This window comes from Centruroides vittatus, unplaced genomic scaffold (genome assembly GCF_030686945.1).
Source record: "Centruroides vittatus isolate TY-2023 unplaced genomic scaffold, ASM3068694v2 contig_1112, whole genome shotgun sequence".
Classification (NCBI taxonomy): Eukaryota; Metazoa; Arthropoda; class Arachnida; order Scorpiones; family Buthidae; genus Centruroides; species Centruroides vittatus.
This window is the reverse complement of record NW_027120714.1, coordinates 1,881,225-1,900,587: the sequence shown is the minus strand read 5'-3', so window position 1 is coordinate 1,900,587 and position 19,363 is coordinate 1,881,225. Positions and strand designations below refer to the sequence as shown.

Sequence of the window (19,363 nt, the reverse complement as noted above, 5' to 3'; positions counted from 1 at the left end):
TTAATGTAAGAGAATCAAATTTATGAGACAAGATGTGGAGTGTCCTCTGTGTTGAAAATAATACAGTTACTTTACATTATTTTAAATGTACATCACTTTCATTCTGTTTGTGCACCTGCTTTAATCTGTCACACCTTTGCATTGCATCTGTTTTTACTTGCAGTACGCAATATTAAAATCTTTAATAATTTATAATATAAAAAAGAAAAAGTTGGGGTGTCTTTAATGCTGTCACCTTCATTTCATTCCATTTTCTGAAGGTATTTAATGATTTTTATGTCATTTGATACTTAATAAGTTATAAACTATTGAATTTGATAACAATTTAGTTTTATCTTATTGAAAAGTCTTTCAAATTCATCAAAATTAAGTTAATGACTTCAAATACTGTTGTAAAATGATTTAAATATTGTTAATAAATAGTATTTAAATAAGGTAAAGTATGTTAAATTTATTAATCTGTATAACTATATATATTTATATACCATATATAAGTTTGATATACATCATCAGTAAAGCATATAATGATTAATATCTTGTATAGGACTTATTTTTAAAACATGAGTTCAAATTATTTATATTTTAAACTATAACCTGACTGTTACTGTATTTGTTATATTGATTGATTATGTGGAAGGAGAAGTTTGTTATTAATTCTCTGGAATTTCTTTATAATGTATTGGAAGCAGAGTATATAGAGAATATATACACATATAGGAAAGTAAATATAGTGTATTTCTTGGAAGGTTGCAAGATTAGAATTAAAGTAAATTTAATACTGTATGAGCTTTATTCTCTGAATTCTCAAGGACAAATATAATAAGAGAAACATTACTTTTATCATGCGTATAGAGCTTAACCTTTAATGACTTGCAAATGTACATTACCAAAGTGCTGAGTTTCTAATGAATGAAATTAGAAGGAAAGAAAATCGAACAAAGAATGTATGAAAAGAAATTTTTTATGCAGATTTTTAGAATTAATTAATGAAAGAATGAAGTAATTTAAAATTAATGGTTTACGTAGTAAATTATAATACAGAACTATATACAAAGATAGAAATAAATTGACGCATTGACGAAAGCAATTGTATTTACTATAAAAATTACACGATAGAATATTTTTATCTTTTATTTTTATTATTTTTAGAAAAATTTTATCTTTTGGAAGTTTAATTATGGAAGAAACAATGAGATACAATCTCTGTATAAGAGCAGGAAGCTGTGCATTGTGTTTCTTGTTATTAAAAGGAACTTTTCTCTTAGTTTAATTAAGAGCCGTTGTGATCTTAGATGCAAAAATAAGGCTAAAATTTAAATTTGAAATAAATTAAGATATGAAAAATATAAAGGAAGTGTTAAGAACTATACATACACTTTTATCTTTTATCATTGAATGTGCTGATAAAAACAAATCCACTTAAACTTCATGTCAGATATTTGTAAAAAATTATTGTAAAATTTCAAATTAAATAAATAAATTATGAAATTATAGTAATTAATTAGACCTATTCATAATCAAAAAATTTGTATTTGTGATTTTAAATTTTCATTGTGATAAATTTAATAAATAAAAAAAGAACAAACATTTACATGAGATTGTGAATTAGTAGCATTGTCTTTTATCATTAAATTCTACAGTCTGACCAAAAAAAATATAGGGACTTTATTCATAAAAAAAAAAGTCCATCTTTAGACAATTTAAACATTATCTTCAAAATAAGACCTTCCTGCTTTATTACACTTAAGGAATAATTTGGTTTAGATCTGAAAAACTGCTGTATATAACCAATTGTAAGACGGGCCTAAATTCATTCCATGGTTTTGTTTTTGAGTTTGAAAATATCCTTTTAATGCTTGCTTGAAGTATGGAAAAAAAAAGTTTATCAGTGACAGATCCAAGGAGTAAGGTGGACAGGGAAGGAGGGGTAGAGAATTTGGTGCCAAAAAATTCCTGCATTAGTGTGGTTGTACAGGAGATATTGAGAATTAAAATTCCAGCCAAAAGTTGGAATTTTAATTTTCAATATCTCCTGAAGAAATGAGTTAAATAATATCAGTTTTTTATAAATTTGTAAGGAACTGAGTCCGAATGTTATTTTTATTTTATTATTATTTCTGTTTTATTATCTTTTGTTTGGGGTTTATGTTTATTTAGGATGAAGGTTCCCCACCACTCTCTTGTTAGTAATGAAAAATGAAGATAAAACAACTCACGGAGAAATAAGCGCTGTAGGAAAAATCTTGCGCACTTGCGCTGCCCGGCGGAAGTAACAGTCCGCAGAGAAAAAAAAATGGAGGGGGAGAGTCCCCACAATCACTAGTAGAGAAATACTTGATAAACCGTCTTAAACATCCCAGAAAATTATGATAAATATTTTGTAAACGGTTTATAAGCTTTGTCGGAAACTTAAAGCTGCCAGAAAAGAAAGTTAATATTAGCAACTAAGTATGTAAATAAGGGAAGTAACCCAGCTCAAGTGTGACGTCACCTCACAGTATAAAACCCGTACATTAACCGAAGAAGAAGAGGTGATTTCCAAATCGAGGCGACTGTGAGAGCGAGGTAGATTCGAAAGCGAAGTATTTTCTGATAGAAGTCCAGATTGATAATTGGACGATCCAAGGTGTTAAAGAGGAGTTTGATTGACGATTTGACGATATCGAAAGTATTGAGGAAATAGTTTCTTCATATAGTGAGGTGACGGATAGACGTTTAATTAGTAAGAGATATTGTTCATAGTTTCTAAGTATTTGATTGTCGAATTTCAAGGGGAATTACTATTAAGTTAAGCTAAGTAGCTGAGTTTATTGTCGGGTTGACTTGTTGATTTTCGTTAATAAATTTTGTTTGGCTTATTGACATTTGTACGTAGTACGTTCTAGTTATTAATTAAATATATTTGAACTTTTGATCTGACTTGATATTTATCGTTATTACTACTAATTTTTCGGTGCACGCTTAAAAGCCCAGGCCTGGCAAACTAATCTCGAATCCGCGTAAAGTACCCGTTAGGTTAACGGAAGTTTCACCGACCGTAATTATAGTCGGTTTCCTAAGATACTAAAAAAATAGTACTTTACAAATTAAAGTTCTGTGTATTAGGATTTAATCTATATACCTATTTATTTTGGATGTTGCCAAATGAAGTGTTCAACCTGTCCGCCTTTGCAAAACACCGACTTGTGCAGAAATTCCTGATTACATAATTACATATTCCTGGTGTAATAGCTTGCAAAACTTGAATTATACAGATGCTCAGTCTCAAGGCTTGTTATGTGACATCCAAGCACTTCCTTTTTTAAGAATCCCTATGAAAAATAATCACATGGCTACTAATGTGTCCATGTGATTATTTTTCTGGTTATAGGTCTGTACATTAATGTGTACAGACCAATATTCAGATTGATGTAACGAATATTGAATCTTTCTGGACAGCAATGAGAAATTACTCTCACTTTGAATACAGTGTTAACAAAATGCAAAATCTTGTTTGCTCGAGTGAGGTTCTGCCCCATCCAGCATAAACCATACTTTGATGTTCATAAAATCGTTTAAGAATATGGATGCATTGTTCAGTTCTAATTTTCATAGATGCCATGTTTTCAAGAACACAAATACTTTTTCTTGACAAATGATGAAACCAAAGAAATGGCACTTCAGTTTGAAAAAAGTGTAAAGAATTAAAAGGACATGCTATTGAGAATTAAAATCTTGATTTTTAGCTAGGATACCCTATGTGGATTTGCTTTATCATAAGTACGTGTCAAGTTTCCTTCTTCCACAAATCTGATAATTTTTTTTAATCAAGTTTGCTCAAGACATTGCAAAATACAACTCGTCATTGACATTTGTTCCAAATGATACATGTTTATGACACAGTAATTCACAGCTGTTGAAAAACACAATAAGCATAACTCACATTAGAATGATTTGTGCTTGCTTATTTTTAATAACGTTTATTTAATTTTCTCTATTTGCAGGATTATTGTTTAGTTTTGATGTTGTATTGTAGACTTTCGTTTTAATGCTTGTAATAATGGATTTCAGAACATTTTTAGCTTTTTTTCAGCCTGCTCAAGCAGATCCTTGTCAATTTCAAAGCATTGATATTTCTGTTCTTGACTTAAGATTCTAGGAACAAATTTTGCAGCAACTTTTGTCTCCCAGGCTGTCAAGAATAGCTTGACAAGAATTGTAAAAAGTGTTTAGTCTCTACTGCCATTCTTGTATTGTTAATCTCTGATTTTGCCTCACCAAAGTTTTTTTTGTCATTGGAAATGGATGTTGGCAGTTTTCCTGATCTTTCAAGAGCATTTTCAATTGACAAGCTTGCTTGTCAATTGAAAATGCTCCAATGAAAGCTCCAATTGAAAATCATCCAATTGAAGATGCTCTTGAGAGATAATAACCTACCTACAGACTAGGGGTGTACCTATGGGTAGCCCAATATCAGGAATGCTCTGTGAATTAGTGGTCAGAAAACACGAGAATACCATATTACATAAATTTCAAGAAGACAGTATTGTATGTCAGATACATTGATGACATTCTCATAGTATAGAAGAAGGTACTTAACCTTGACTTGGTACTTAAGTATTTTAATGATAACCCCTATGGCCTGTTGTTGAAAGTTGAAGAAGAGAGTCATACGACCGTACATTTTTTGGATATCACCATCAAAATGGAGCATGGTTATTTTTCCACCTGTGTTTTTCGTAAGGAATCATATACACCTCTATTTATACCTAACTATTCACATGACCCTTACTGTTACAAAGTCTCCGCTTTTCGATCTTTGGTAAAAAGGGTGCACACACATTGTTCGTAGCAAAGTGAAACGGAAAATGAATTGTTGTGGATAAGGCCCTGACAACACAACATGGATACCTGTCCTCTTTGGTCAAGCATCTCATAAAACAATATATAAATAAGAGAGAGAGGACTATTCCACAAGACGAATGAATGAGGGTTATCACATACAACGAAATACTTTCTAGTATAGATAGAGAAATTGCAAGGACCACTAAAGTACACACAACATATCGACGCTCTCCAACAGTCTTCTCTCACATCAGAAATGATAAAAACCATATAGATGACTCATACTCTCTAGGGGTGTATGCGGTACCTCTTCATGATGACCAAGTTAACTATTCATTAACATACATTGGATCAACGGCCAGAGGTCTCGCCATGAGGATGAAAGAACGTGAATACTCCATAAGGAAAAAGCTGAGTACTACGGCGTTAGCAACATATGCGAGTAATGAGGAAGTTTATGTTGAACTATATAATGCTAAATTGTTTCACAGAGTATCGAATAAGGCACAACTCAAGTATCTTAAATCGTTTCAGATCTATCAGGCAATTAAACAGGGAGTCGTTATTAACTTCAAGGAAGTGGACATACTTTCCACAGCATGGCGTACCATTTTTGAACTATATTCCAACGGCAAACTCGCATTAAGGATAATTTAAATTATGGAGAATATTTACGTCATAATTTACGTGAAATTAATTGATTATTTATTCGGATATGCTTCGAATATTTTACATATGTTTAAATTTTAACGCAATGCATTCGAATTACATAATTAGTCTAAACTTTTAAAAAGCATTCTATTTTATGAGCCGTTTGTTGGATATCATTAATACTTGAAGATGTCTATTTCACATAGACGAAAACGTTCATAGTAAGAATTTTTCTGTTCTGTTATGAACTGGTAATGGTTTATTTGGTGAGTGGTATATTGACAAGCAACCACTTTTAAATCTGTTATACCATTCAGAAATCTTTCGATGTGACATAGCATTTTCTTTAAAAGCTTTCTCAATCATTTCAACAATTTCTGCATGCATTTTTCCCAAATTAAAGCAAAATTTGATGCATCTATACTGCTGCTTCATGAAATCGGTTGTTTTGCACAATCGCAGAACATCAATCAACTTTTAATTAATAATGCTGTCATAAGCCAACAAAGATAACAGAAGAAACTTCAAATTTAACTCAGGATTAAGAGAATATTCTATTTTCTCTTCTTTTCCTTGTAATTTTTAACTTTATTGCTTAAATACATAATGGTCCATAAAATAAGCCCTTATACGTTTTGATCAGAATGTGTGTTTAAAATAATAGTAATTATTTAGAATAATGCAAATGTTTATAAAGAATTAACTTCTGTGAATTGTGTTATTTACATCATTTAGAAAGCAAACAAATAATTATAAATGAAACAATGAACTTCATAAAAAATAGTAGACTGCAGGTGAGTCACAATCAATAAAAGTGTCACTTCTTCTGAAATGGAAAGAACATGGAAAGAAATTAACAGTCTTAATCAAAATTTCTTGCTTTCTTTTATGAACATTGAGCAGTTTTTATCTTTTACAATTCAAGATTGGTGCTATTTTAAGACCATTGCCTTAATATTAAATTTGTGGTCAGCGGATTGATAATTTTTAAAATTTCAAATCCTGTGTGATGTTATAAATAAAACCAATTAATTTAGATGCTGACACATTTTAAAATGCGTAAATATAAAATTTATCATGATTAGAGTCTTTAAATTTGTACATAAGTTGCTTAAAATAGAAATTTTTAACACAAATTGGAACAGGGATGTTCACATTAGGATGGATTTCACATTAGTCATCTATGGAAATGAAAGTCTAGATTTAAGCCGTAATTTAAATTTCTTTCTGCTTATTCTAAATCTGTTTTATATGGTCGTCAATAATCGGTTTACTTGGTGTAAGGGGGAAGAGTTGGTTGACACATAGTGTTATAATATTTATTATTCTTTATTGATGATTTTCTCTTTGGATGTATCATATTTATTTGATTTTTTAATTGTGTTATGTTGGATTAGTTGAGTGTTTTTGCAATGAAAGATTGCACTAATTGGTCAATAGATATGGTTAAATACAATATTAATTGTAAAATATACAGGGTTTTCAAGAAAGAATGCTATCATTTTAAATTATTATCCAAGAATATCATAATGTACATTAAACATTGGAAAACTGTCCAAAGTTTCACATTTGCCCATTATATTTCTCAATGTGTACACCTTGTGTCACACGTCCAACTAATACTCAAATTCTTCCTATGCTCACTATGGCATATCTGTTGTCACTCCTTCCACGGCAACCACAATTCTACAGCTCCACGGCTGCAGGAGCTGTAGAATTTTTATTTGGTTAATATTTTTCATTAATCATTTCAAAAATTATATACAAAAACTCGTGACATGATATAATGCTGTTCTTGGAGTCCAAAAAATTTTATCTTGTCCCATAGATATTCTCCATCATATTCTGGCTTTTTTCATATCAAGACACCCAAATGTGTTAAGCTATCTTTACACTGCAGTGAGTATAAATTATCGGCATGGCTGGCAAAATATTGCAAGTTGAGCCAATTGATTTTGAGCTGTGCTATTAACTACTAATTTAATTCAGCAGTTTACAATGAGATGAAATAAAAGCAGTGGGATCTGAACAGGTTGAACAATAAATTGAGCTAGCATACAGGTTGTCTCTGTATGCTAGTTCATATCCTATTGATGCCAGTAGTAGATTCAGAAGTACCCAACCTCAAAAATTAAAAATATTCCAATACATAATAAGTACTGTACCTTTTTATTAACGTTTGCATGACAATTGTATTGCGGAAGGTTCGATAATCCATGTTGTGTTGGTGGGGAGTGCTTAAGCTCTTGTAGCCCTCCACCTCTAATAATTGAATTATATTGAGTCGTCAGTGTATTATTATGGTACTATATTTGTATGATGGTTGCTAAATCGGTATTTTAAAATGAAAAGAATAATTTAATAAGAGCCTAGAGTGAAAGAATAAATTTATAAATTTCTCTTTTAATTATTTCATTTGGATTCAGTGATTAAGTTGTTTCTATGTTGATGTTTGTTTGTTTATTAATATGTATATAAATTAATATAGTTGGAAAGACTTCAAAGATATATATTTTTTAAAGGTTAAAGAGTACTACATTAGATCATATCAAAACTATTTTTATTTTAAAACTTCCTGGTAAGTATTTAATTAGATTCTGTTATACACAATAAACAGGAAGCTACATTTTTAAAAAAATCGGATTTAACAGAAATTATATATTGTATTAATTTAAAAAAATTATTTGATTTCAAATATCTCGACAGAAATATGCTTGAAATTGTTTTCTTTTTCAATGTGTTCTATCAATTTACAAAATTGTCAAGTAACACCACTTGTAAACGCTGATTATTCTACGATATATGAATTTTTCTAATACAAATGTGCAAATATAAGATGATTTCGTTTTAATTTTAAGATAGTGAAAATGATAAAATGAAATTTTCAATACTTTTGTTTTGGTAACATGTTTTATATATGTTAAACCTACAGCATGTACACTTACAGGAAGTAAACTTCCTGTAGCTGTTATAACAACTTTAAATTCTTCTTCAACCAAACTATGGTCATATACACTATGCATAATTAGAGTTATGGTGGTAGTTCTTACATTAATGTCACTGAGATATTCAGAAATATTTGTTGGTATTCTGCTGATTTATTTAATATAATTCTTGTTTTTATATATATTTTTATAATTAGGATTCTTCATTATGTTGTTATTACAATTAAAATTCTTTACCGTAATATTTTTGATATGATCTCCAGTTTAACTCAAGAATATCTTCAATCCAACTTCATGAATTGAAAATTCTATCAACCGAATTGATCTGCTGACAGCTTGCAGAATATTAATTACTGCCTTTTTTTTTTTTTTATCTGTGAAAAATTGTTTACTTTACATCAGATAAAAAGGTTTCTTACATTTTGGATTGTTTAGTCTGTTTAATAATTATCATCATCATCATTTCCTTATCTTGTCTAAGTATATCGTGATTGGACGGCCGGATGGCCGAGCGGTCAAGGTGGCAGCCTACCACTCTGGGGGACCCGGGATCGAATCCGAACGGGTCGAATAATCCCCAGGAATTTTTCGGGGGTGGTTCGTTCGGATATGTCGGGCCCCGTCCCTCACCACCCGGTCGCCCCATTGTGGGCCTGGCCGAACCCATAATGGGCCTTCTAAAAGAGGCCCTCTTAGTGCCCACAGGGCGGAAAGAGTTAAAAAAAAAAAAAAAAAAAAGATATATCGTGATAGACGCCAGCTGAATACTGGTTAAAAAGTACTAAATCAACTGACTCCCAAATCTAGAAACAGCAAAATTTCACTTACTATTCGTGCAAATGTTTTCATCTCACTTTCAATTGGACATCTTCAGGCTGTAGATCAAATTGAAACTGATGTCTCATCAGTTTCCGCGCGCTTTCGAATGATTCGAAACTTACGAGACATTGGTTTCAAATCATGCGGTTACAATTTAATCTACAGCCTGAAGATGTCCAATTGAAAGTGGATGAAAACATTGCACGAACATTAAGTGAAATTTTGCTGTTTCTAGGTTTTGGTAGAGTGTTTTTATTGTTTTCGTCTTTAGTCTATCCCGCATCCTAGTCAGTTCTATCTTTAACTATATTCTTTGTCTGGTACTTTCTTATAATTTGCTCTCTCTAACATTTAGACTGGCATATATAGATAACATAAATAGAAAAATATACCTACAAATGTATTTGTATTTTACCCTGGTAGCAATATACGATGGAAACTCTGTTATCCAAAACTCCAGATTATCTGAAATAATTTAGAAGGGAAAAGCAGACTACAAAGTTTAGTTTATGTTTACAATGAGATTTAAAAGTTTCTACTTACAAATTTAAATCTTGTAGTTGATTGGGGGTTGTTATATATTTTAATGTCATCGTCATAAATTTTAAGGCCCACCTTTAGGTAATACAGAAGGTATAATAGTCGTTCGTAAACTGATTATTTAGCTTCAAAATTTCACAAGATTTCACCTACTGTCAAGTGCTTAGTCATACAAGAGCATTGAGGAATTTCATTGTGTTGGACTATGGAGATTCTGAAAAGATTTGGATTTTTATACTTTTATATCTTTAATTAACATTCAAAAATTTTTAGCATGCTTGCGGAATTTATAATTTGGTCTATGAGATTTTATCCTTCGTAGATACAGAGTAATATGTAGGTCCATTCGTTGATTAGGTATGCAATTGCAGGGATCCACATAAAATTTTTTAGAGGGGGAAAGCTTGGAGACAACTAATTATATCAACAAATTTTTATTTAATTATTTAATTTTTTTACAGTTTTTTCACAAGTAGATTATAAAATATAGTATTGCATCGAAGCATCCCATGATCAAGGGTGTAAGGTTTGTCACTTTTATGATGATAATTTCTGGAATTGTTCACTTGATTCCGAGAAGGGGCAAGTATCCCATCTCCCCACTCTGTTGATATCGGCATGCAGTTATCATTGAGAAATTCTGGGAAGAGCTACCTGAAGACAGCTGTAAAGACAGCTAAACTTCTTTACAAAAATAATAGGAATTCTACCAGATCTACAGTAAGAGTTTTTATGTGAGTCAATTGCATTTGTAATTTCCAAAAAAGAAATATCAAATTTAAAAGAAGAAAATAAGGTATTAAATTCTGATTGTCACAGACAATCAGAATTTATCTCCTGTAGAATTTAAAGTGACAGTTCCGCCAATAAGTGGCACTGTCACAGCTGAATATGCTGAAAGTATGCAAATTTAACAGGTATCAAATGTTGAGTACCCAAGAATTTCTTTACAAGCCCTATCTCTGTGAACAGTGAGTTAAGAACCTTCTATCTGGACATGCTGCACCGCATTGTTGTATTGTTGTTACTCTACTAAATTGTGTTATATATACCCTGTGATGGAGGACATGTTGAACACTTGTTTTCTAATAAACATCTAATAATAAAGTTATCTTCATTGTTGTTTGCATGTCTATTCATTGTCTTTTGTATGTCAATGTCACATACAGTCATACCTTGGTACTCGAACGTTTCGAAGCCCGAACAAATCGGTACCCGACCAAAAATTTCGGAAAAAAAATGCCCCTGTTCCCGAACAAAATTTTGGTACTCGAACGGGAAAGCCCGCCAAGTCGACGCCGACGCCACGGCGGCAGCGTCAGTTACAAGACAGTCCAGTTAGGCCTAAATTTATTTAAATTATTTAATTAAAATTCTAATTATTAAATTTAGCAAGAGATGGCGCCTAACGCCTAACTCTAGTACCAAATTATTTTAAATTATTAATATTACTATAGCCATTTGCTAGCCCGATAATATGGCAGTTGTTGGTCTTTACGAGACAGTCATTGTTTTGCATGCACATTAACTTACGCTGTGCTATATTTTTTGGATTAGCATCCTTTTCTTTTGATTTATTAGCCCTTAAACATGGGTCCCAAGAAGAATAAAAGTGAAAGTGGTCAAGTGAAAAGGAAAACAGTGAGAACAACAATCGAACTGAAAAAAGAAATCATTGCTAAACACGAAAATGGAGTGCGTGTTTCGGATCTTCGCTGTCCAATATTCTATGGCTAAGTCGACGATATCGACTATTTTAAAGAATAAAGAAACAATAAAAAAATACTAGCGAATCAACTGGGGATTGGAACGCATTAATCCATTTTACATTATTTGTAATGGGAAAAAATGATTTGGAGTCTGAACATATTGGTACTCGAACCTCTTTCTGGAACGGATTATGTTCGAGTACCAAGGTACCACTGTATGGTAAATTTCAGAACTAATTTTTTCCCTTATCAACAAAAAAAACTTCAATGCTGATGATACTTACCATGCAAACAGCATTCATTTTGATAATTCTTCCATCTTTCATGAATTTTTAAAGTTTTTATGAACTTTTCATCCACCTGGCATTTATCATTACTTAATATAAATGCATTAATTTCATTTTCTGTTCTTATATAACTTATTTAATCTCTTAAAATTTTTTTCTTCTTTATATTTTTCATTAACAATAACTTACTATATCAAAAATTTTATCATTTCAGTGTTATTTTTCAAATGAATCAAGTCCTAAATCGAAGAAGCTTTCTCTTGTCAGGCTTTTATCTGTTGCCTGCTTAACATTGTTTTGTTTATGTGGGTTCACTACATTTAAAATGTTTTATTAAAGATCTTACAATTCTTTTCTGCTAGGAAATGTTCCTGAATGTACAGTAAGTGAAATAAATTAATTATATGTTATAAGCATATAAACGTTTGATGATAAAATGTATAATTCTTTCCTAATTTAAGCCATATCACTTTCCTAGACTTAAAAACTTGGCCCATTTGAACTCGCATTGGGTATCCCTTTCTTAAATATTTTTAGGGGAACCGAGCTCGTCGTCAAAGTTGAGCTAGTTTACCATTGTTTCTCTCCTCAATGGGCTTGACTGCTCGTCCGAGTTTGTGCGTTGCGGTTTATTTAACCCAGTTCTCAATTTTCTTTTGTCTCGTGACTCCTTTTGGAGGCTTTTTCGGCTCTGGTACATCTTGTTTGGAAAGTTTCATTTGGTATTTGTGAATAGTTGCTTATCAGTCCTCTGACTTGGCACAACATACTGACAAGGAGTGGGAAACGGCGAATACAAATATTAGTCGCAAGTAAATTGTCCACACTACTCGGTATTGGCCAAATCTTTGTTCGGCATTTGGTGAATATTTGAACGTGCAGAAACACCTTTATAGTGCAAAATGCATGTATAAGGATGGTGTACAACGTCTTTACATGAAATAAAATATATATTTTTTCTCTGTTTTCATACTTTTCCCCTCAAGAATAATGTCGTGTGAATCAGTAATTCATACATCAAAATGTAAAAGATTGTTTCCAAACATCATTTCAGTGTTATCCATTCTGAATAAGAAATTGTGACAGATCCTGACCATCACTAAGCAAAAACTAGATGATTACTTTTGTCTTAAAATTTCTAAAATTGTGTTTTAGCTCAAGGGTTTGTTAACGGGGGTGGTAATCATACATGCTTTTAAAGCTTTACCCATAATAATAATGTAAATAAATAAAGTACGATGTATAAAAAACAAATCGGTGACGAAACCGGAATAACTGGAAAATAACTGAATAGATGTAAAACGGTATATAAAATCATAACCTTCGTGAAATCATTACACATTAAGCTGCTTGACAAAATTTTTGTATTTATGTCTACTTATTCATTTTATTATATTGTTCGAATAAACAGATTTTTTGATGTAAAAATTACTTTTTAAGATATTCTGTTTTGATGGAGCTTAATTTATTAACTAAATGTTTCTGGAACATTGCCATTTGTCTTCCAAAATCTCTAATTTGTTTTAAATGGGGCAAATTGTCTGTGATTTGTGCAAGTCTGGTAATGAAAATGAATATAATTCTTGCTTATATTGAATACGTTGCTTGTATCAATAGAAGAATAGACTGCGTGAGAATTTTATGTTTGAAAATGAAGTCAATTGCTATATATAAGATAACAGTTTGGAGTTTAAATATTCTTTATTTTCGAATTTTTAGGAGATGAATACTAAACCCTTTGAACTGTTTCTCAAATAACAAAGTAGCCAGACGTGTGCTAATTCTTTTGACTTGACAGTCTCCTATATTCTGGATGCTCTGTCCACTCTCATTTGTAGGAAACCAATTTTTTCCATTTATACTCTTCATTCTTTACAACCTTTTCTTATAAAATTGTTATATCATAGTCATTAGTTGAAAAGGGCTTTTGCTTATTCTTCAGACTAGGAATGCATTTGAGAAACTTGAATTTCTTCATAATATTTCTTGACTTATCTCATCAAAATAATCTGCCTGCCTTCAAACTATCATATGTTTATCATTACTTAAATCATTACTACTGATCCTGAGAAGCATTAAATAGCAGTTAATTTGAAATTTTATTAAATGTAATTGTATGGTACATTGTTAACTTTCTCTATAATAATAAATCTTTGTTCCACATACTTACTAATATGTATAATGTGTGCTTGTAAAGTAACATTAAAATTAACTCATTTTAAAATATTAGTGTGCTCCATTTATTTAATTTGTATTATATTAAACTTTTATCCAAAAGATAGTCATTGAAATAATTTGACTTTTAAATATGTTATTTTTATTTTAAAACTATTTTTCTTAAGATTTGAGTACAATAAGAAAGAAGAAGTACAAGTAGAGGATGGATAAATATTGTTTTATAGTTAACTCATTCTCTAGATTCCTTTGTTAGAGATTCTATGTAAGTTTTTTCTTATGACCTATATTTTCTGACTGGTAATTAGTAACATTAAATGAATCTTGCAATGCCAGCTTGTTACTGAAGATTTAAAAACTAGGCCATAAGCATACTAAATCTGCAATTTTTAAAATGCCGATAATCCTATTATCCTCGTTGTTTTAAACGATGATATAAATTTTTATATACATCAGCAAAACTCCATGCACGAGTATCAGTTTTATAACAACTGGTAGAATACCAAAAATGGTTTGCGCACATTCTCTTAATATATATATCAATTCTATAGCAAAGAAACCTAGATTTTAACACACGTTAGAATGCATATCGATTTGTTAAATGCTCAAGAAACCAGAAAAATATATTTTTTATTAAATTATAGGTTAATGTTTTCGGAATGTTTGCCATTTCGTTAACGGATCATTGTGGTTTAATAAAATGTTTGAATGGCAGAATTCTAAACAAGTTGTCCCATTTGAGTGTACATATTATGTAGATATGAACTCGTTTGAATTACATTTTGTTCTTTAAACGCGCCGTCTCAAAATCATAATCGTACTTTTAGATGTCACGACGGAAGAAAGTACTACTCGAGGAACGAATTCTGGTGTGAGAGCCCACTGAGTGAACTGGGTCCGGCAGTCGTTTGAGACATTCCTCTGCCAAACCTGCCGTCAAATGAAAGTCCTCGTTTTCAATTACTGTTATATTAGTATTAATTCCAGATCTTGAGAAATGGTCAGTTTTATTGGTATTCTGAATTTTGACTTTTAGATGAGATATAATAATAAAGAGAAGGACCAAGTAAATGGTTTAGAATCATCAGTTTGAACACTGCTGAACACAGACGATGGAATAACAGACATTCTAAAAGTGTTAACCTTTCACTTAATAAAGATGTTTTTTTGACATTTTAGGAACTTGAGTGCTTGATTAACTAAACAATTTATCTGTATGAGCCATCATATTTTCAAACCATTACCTACTTTAAATAATAATCAGACTGTGGTGTATCCCATATGTTATTGTAGAAGTAGAGTATTCCAACATTCGGGATGATGAATGCCGAAAACACTAGTTTTAACTCTATCACAAAGAAGCAAGTATTAACTTGCCAAAATGTATAATGGCTTTATCCAAATACATAGTAGAGTGGATCGTGCCCTCGTTTCTGCGAGTGTTATATATTTTTGTGCATACGTATTTTATTCGAATAATTGAAATGAAATTGCACTTATTTCAATGGTAATTTTATTTAATTTTCTTGTTGGAGCCACATTATTTCTTTCATGATCATGTTGTGTTACGGAGTATTGCTAAGCATTACACCCCACACTTTAATTTTAGCAATGCAAGAATTGCAAACCAAATATTATTTTTTAAACTCATTTAATTTAATTATAAATTGTTGTTCTTTTGTTAAATTTAAAATGAATTACTTTATTTCATTTTATTAGCAATTATTTTTTTAAAAATTAAAAGTAATTTAATCCTGTTTTTAATTTGTAGATTGGACAACTAGAAGATTTGCTTTAACATGCAATGAGAAGAGTTTTTCAAGTTACCCTTTCTTAACTCTTGATTTCTATGTTGAAAAATCCAGGTATTCCCTTTGAAATTTCATATTTGTCAATTTGATTTGAAAATTAAATGTTTTTAAATAAGTTAATGAATAATGAACGTATTTAAACACAAAATTTATTGTTGTTTATTTTCTCGTAAACTTTTCAGTCATCTTTAAAATATGTCTGTGTTAAAACATTTTTAGAATTTGGGTATTAATTCTCTTGTTTAGGAAGCCACACTCAACTCCAGAGGAAGTTTAGAGCATTGTTTGCATGCAGTACTTGAAAGTCTATAAAATAAATAAAATTACATACAAATGGAAATACTTATAAACACAGTATTCTAACACTTAACTCATCTCCAACTAAAATAAATCTCCGGCATTCAGTGTGGCTTTGTAACTAAGAAAACTGATACATGAGTTTAAAAAAAAAAAAAAAAATAGAGAAAAGGAAGTGAATGGAAGAAAATGTCTCTCTTTTTTTTGTTTGCTTTCTACATAAATGGAATACAATGTTTTCTGTGTTTCCATTTGTGTTATTTTATCCAATTTTGTATGTGAAGCTCTAAACTAATTTGTTACCGAAAATTGTACAAAATTCTCATTTTCAATGATTTTTATGAATTGTTTTACAGCATTTTGGTCATAAAATATTGTGCTTCGGCTTGAACTATGTAAAACATTACAACCTTGAAAGATTTATAGAACTGGATGAATGAAATATCTTCCTTCTAATTATAAAGATATAACTCTTCCATAAAGAACTTTGACAACAGTCAATTATATTCTATGAGTAAAGCATAACAGATGAATTATTGGGGATAAATGACTAAACTTCTTCATTATTACAACTTTATCTGTGGTAAAACTAACAGTTTTTGCAACAAATATTTAACATTGCTAACTTAGCTTGAAGTATCTCGCAACATTTTTCCACTAGCATTTTTTCCGTTAACCTGTACAAGACTAATATCTCGTGATTTATTTTTTCTGCTCATTATTTACATTTGTGCATTGGCAGGTTTTTTGTTGATGCGCCCATTTATCTTACGTTACACTAAATGAAGCTGGGGTTTTCTTGCAAGAAAATATTTCAGCATAATACAATACTATTTTTCTAACGCTTGTTGGGAAATTTACACAGGCTTTAGAAGGCAGTAACTATCATAAGATGCAGAGATTTTGGATGGGAGACCATCTGTATATCTGTTTTGCAAGAAATAACTTTTTGAAGATGATAGTCAGGTTTCCACTAGCACAAATATCTGAATTTTTATGTAAATTTTCTTATTCAGAATTACTTTGGTCTCTCTTTAAGAACTACACACAACATAAATTTATTAAATGAACATGTGATCCACTTTACTGCCGCCAGTTGCTTTAATTTGTTTTCTTCAGTTAACTTACATGTTGCATTTTTGAGGAGATTCCATTGTTAGGATGCTGTAAGTAACAATATTTATTAAAGCAAAAAGTAAATTATAAAATTATCAACTTGCATGTATACTATGTATTTACATTTGTATGCTGCAAGTATGAAAAGTAGAAAGAAGTTGAGGTGAATCTTTCTCTCAATTTTTCCAAATATAGAACAAACATGAAAGCCAAAGTAATTCCTGTTTATGCAACTTTGGGTCTTTTGAATTCACTCATTATCTTTAATTTGGCACTAGGCACTGGCAATACCCACACTTTTTTCATGTCCACCCCTCCCCATTCAGATTGAACACAAAATATGGTTGAAAATTAGCATTGTGCTGGTATGGTCATTGGATTTTCAGAAATTCCTATAATTTTTCAAAGCAAATTGTTTAGAACATTTAAAATATCACAAAGCAGTTTTTATTGAAGGAGTGTCATAACAGTGATCATGTAAACAAAGAAACACCAATCAAGTACTCTTCTTGTGCAGATTGAAGTTTGCTTTTATTACATCTGACATAAATCAAAATGCATGAATTATATTTCAGCAGCTGACTTGGACTTTTCTAAAGTTCTTAAAACCGTCTTGTAAAGTGTGCAGATAGAGTCGCCCATGGGCAATCCTCTCCATTGCAAGTATGTTGTTCCATCAAACTGGAAGAATGAGAAATATGTCTCATGGTTTGCCAGTTCCAAAACATAAACTGGCACATAGAATAAAGTGTGTATTGCCTGTTGCAAATTTGGCAACATATTCTTACTTTTTTCTAGTTTAGTGGAACTACATACTTGCAAGGAAGAGGCGTCCCTGTCTGCTATCTGGGACACTTTGTGAGATCATTTTAGAGAAGTGCATCCTTCCAAAATGTAACTTATGCATTTGGATTTATACCGGACACACAGATGGTGTGCTTTTATCATAATAGAAGACTATCAAACTGAAGTAATGTTAAATGTAAGGTATTGGTAGTGAGAAGAGTATTATCAGTAACAGTATTACTGGTAATGCAACTTCTAATTTCTTGTTTTTAATGAAAAATCATGAATAAATCAAAGCCTATGAATAATCTCACAATTTGATTTAGTTCAGGTAATGACTTTTGTATTAACATATAACTATTATCTTCACTAATATAATGCCAAGATTAATAATATGGTTAAGATATTGAATCTTATTTCCGTAGTTTAGATAAATAAATTGAATAAAATGAATATTTTTTTTCTTTCAGTTAAATAATATATGTCATTTTACAGAGAAACTGTCTCCCTATGATTATCAAAAGATTCCGTTGACTGGATCGGTCATGCGGAATTCTCGCTTGCGTATCTTCCTTTATGTGTTGTTAGGAGCAGCTTTATGTTGTGTCGTATATTTATTGAAAACAACTCATTCCCGTTTTAAAGAAATAGAAAACTCTCGTGAAAAATGCTTACAGCAAAGAGATTCGTTATCTGCACAGTTGCAAGGTTCGTCCAATCTTTTTATTTAAATTTAAGTTTTGCAATATCCCCAGGTATCCCTCGTGCAATACGGCACTTCTACAATGTGGTTTTGTGCTAACATGATTCAAAAATTGGGGAAATCCTCCATACAACACAGTTTCTGGCTTTGCTCTAACACGGTTCGAGAATTTGGAAAAATCCCTCACAAAATTTCACAGTTTAACTACAAACTCTGTTATTTGATATTTTTTCTTCAAGTGAGCACGTGTGTCGTCTCAAATTTTCCCACAGAGTTTAGAATGTTGAAATTTTCAATTTGTTTTGTGCCTTTCATCAGGCTTGCTTTAATAAAAACTGAGAGTAGAATTTTTTCTTCTTTGTCTTAGCTTTCCTATCAACCTAGTGTCGCCATTGTTGCTTTCAGACTTCAAACACATACAACTTTTAAGACTGTCATATGTTTTGTTTGTATAGATTAATCTTTGTATTTAGTAAAATTTATTTAAACATGTTTAGGTAAGTGTTATTAAACTTTTTTTAATTATAGGTAAGTAATTGTTTGTGAAAATGACTAATGAAATACTTCAATATCTCGGTATTCGAATGCAAATTCTGGGGAAAAGTCGCTCGGTACTTGACCGAACAAACACGACCCACTAGAACAAATTTTCAATCAATAACATATTTTTATTTTGTCATCCATAAGAATTTTTTATGAT

At 31.0% G+C, this 19,363-nt stretch overlaps 1 protein-coding gene across 4 annotated transcripts in view; it reads left to right on the top strand.

The window, feature by feature from the left end:
• Positions 1 to 19,363, top strand: part of LOC136976921 (Golgi integral membrane protein 4-like) — a 40,362-nt gene that overhangs the window by 1,845 nt on the left and 19,154 nt on the right. For 2 of the 4 annotated variants that reach the window (XM_067272316.1, XM_067272298.1), the window contains exons 2-3: positions 15,722 to 15,815; positions 18,456 to 18,668. In XM_067272316.1, coding sequence (XP_067128417.1) covers positions 15,800 to 15,815; positions 18,456 to 18,668 — 229 coding nt within the window. In that variant the 5' untranslated portion in view covers positions 15,722 to 15,799. Of the gene's footprint in view, positions 1 to 11,989; positions 12,158 to 15,721; positions 15,816 to 18,430; positions 18,669 to 19,363 lie in introns of all 4 variants that reach the window. The other 2 variants (XM_067272306.1, XM_067272325.1) reach the window with 2 other exon arrangements.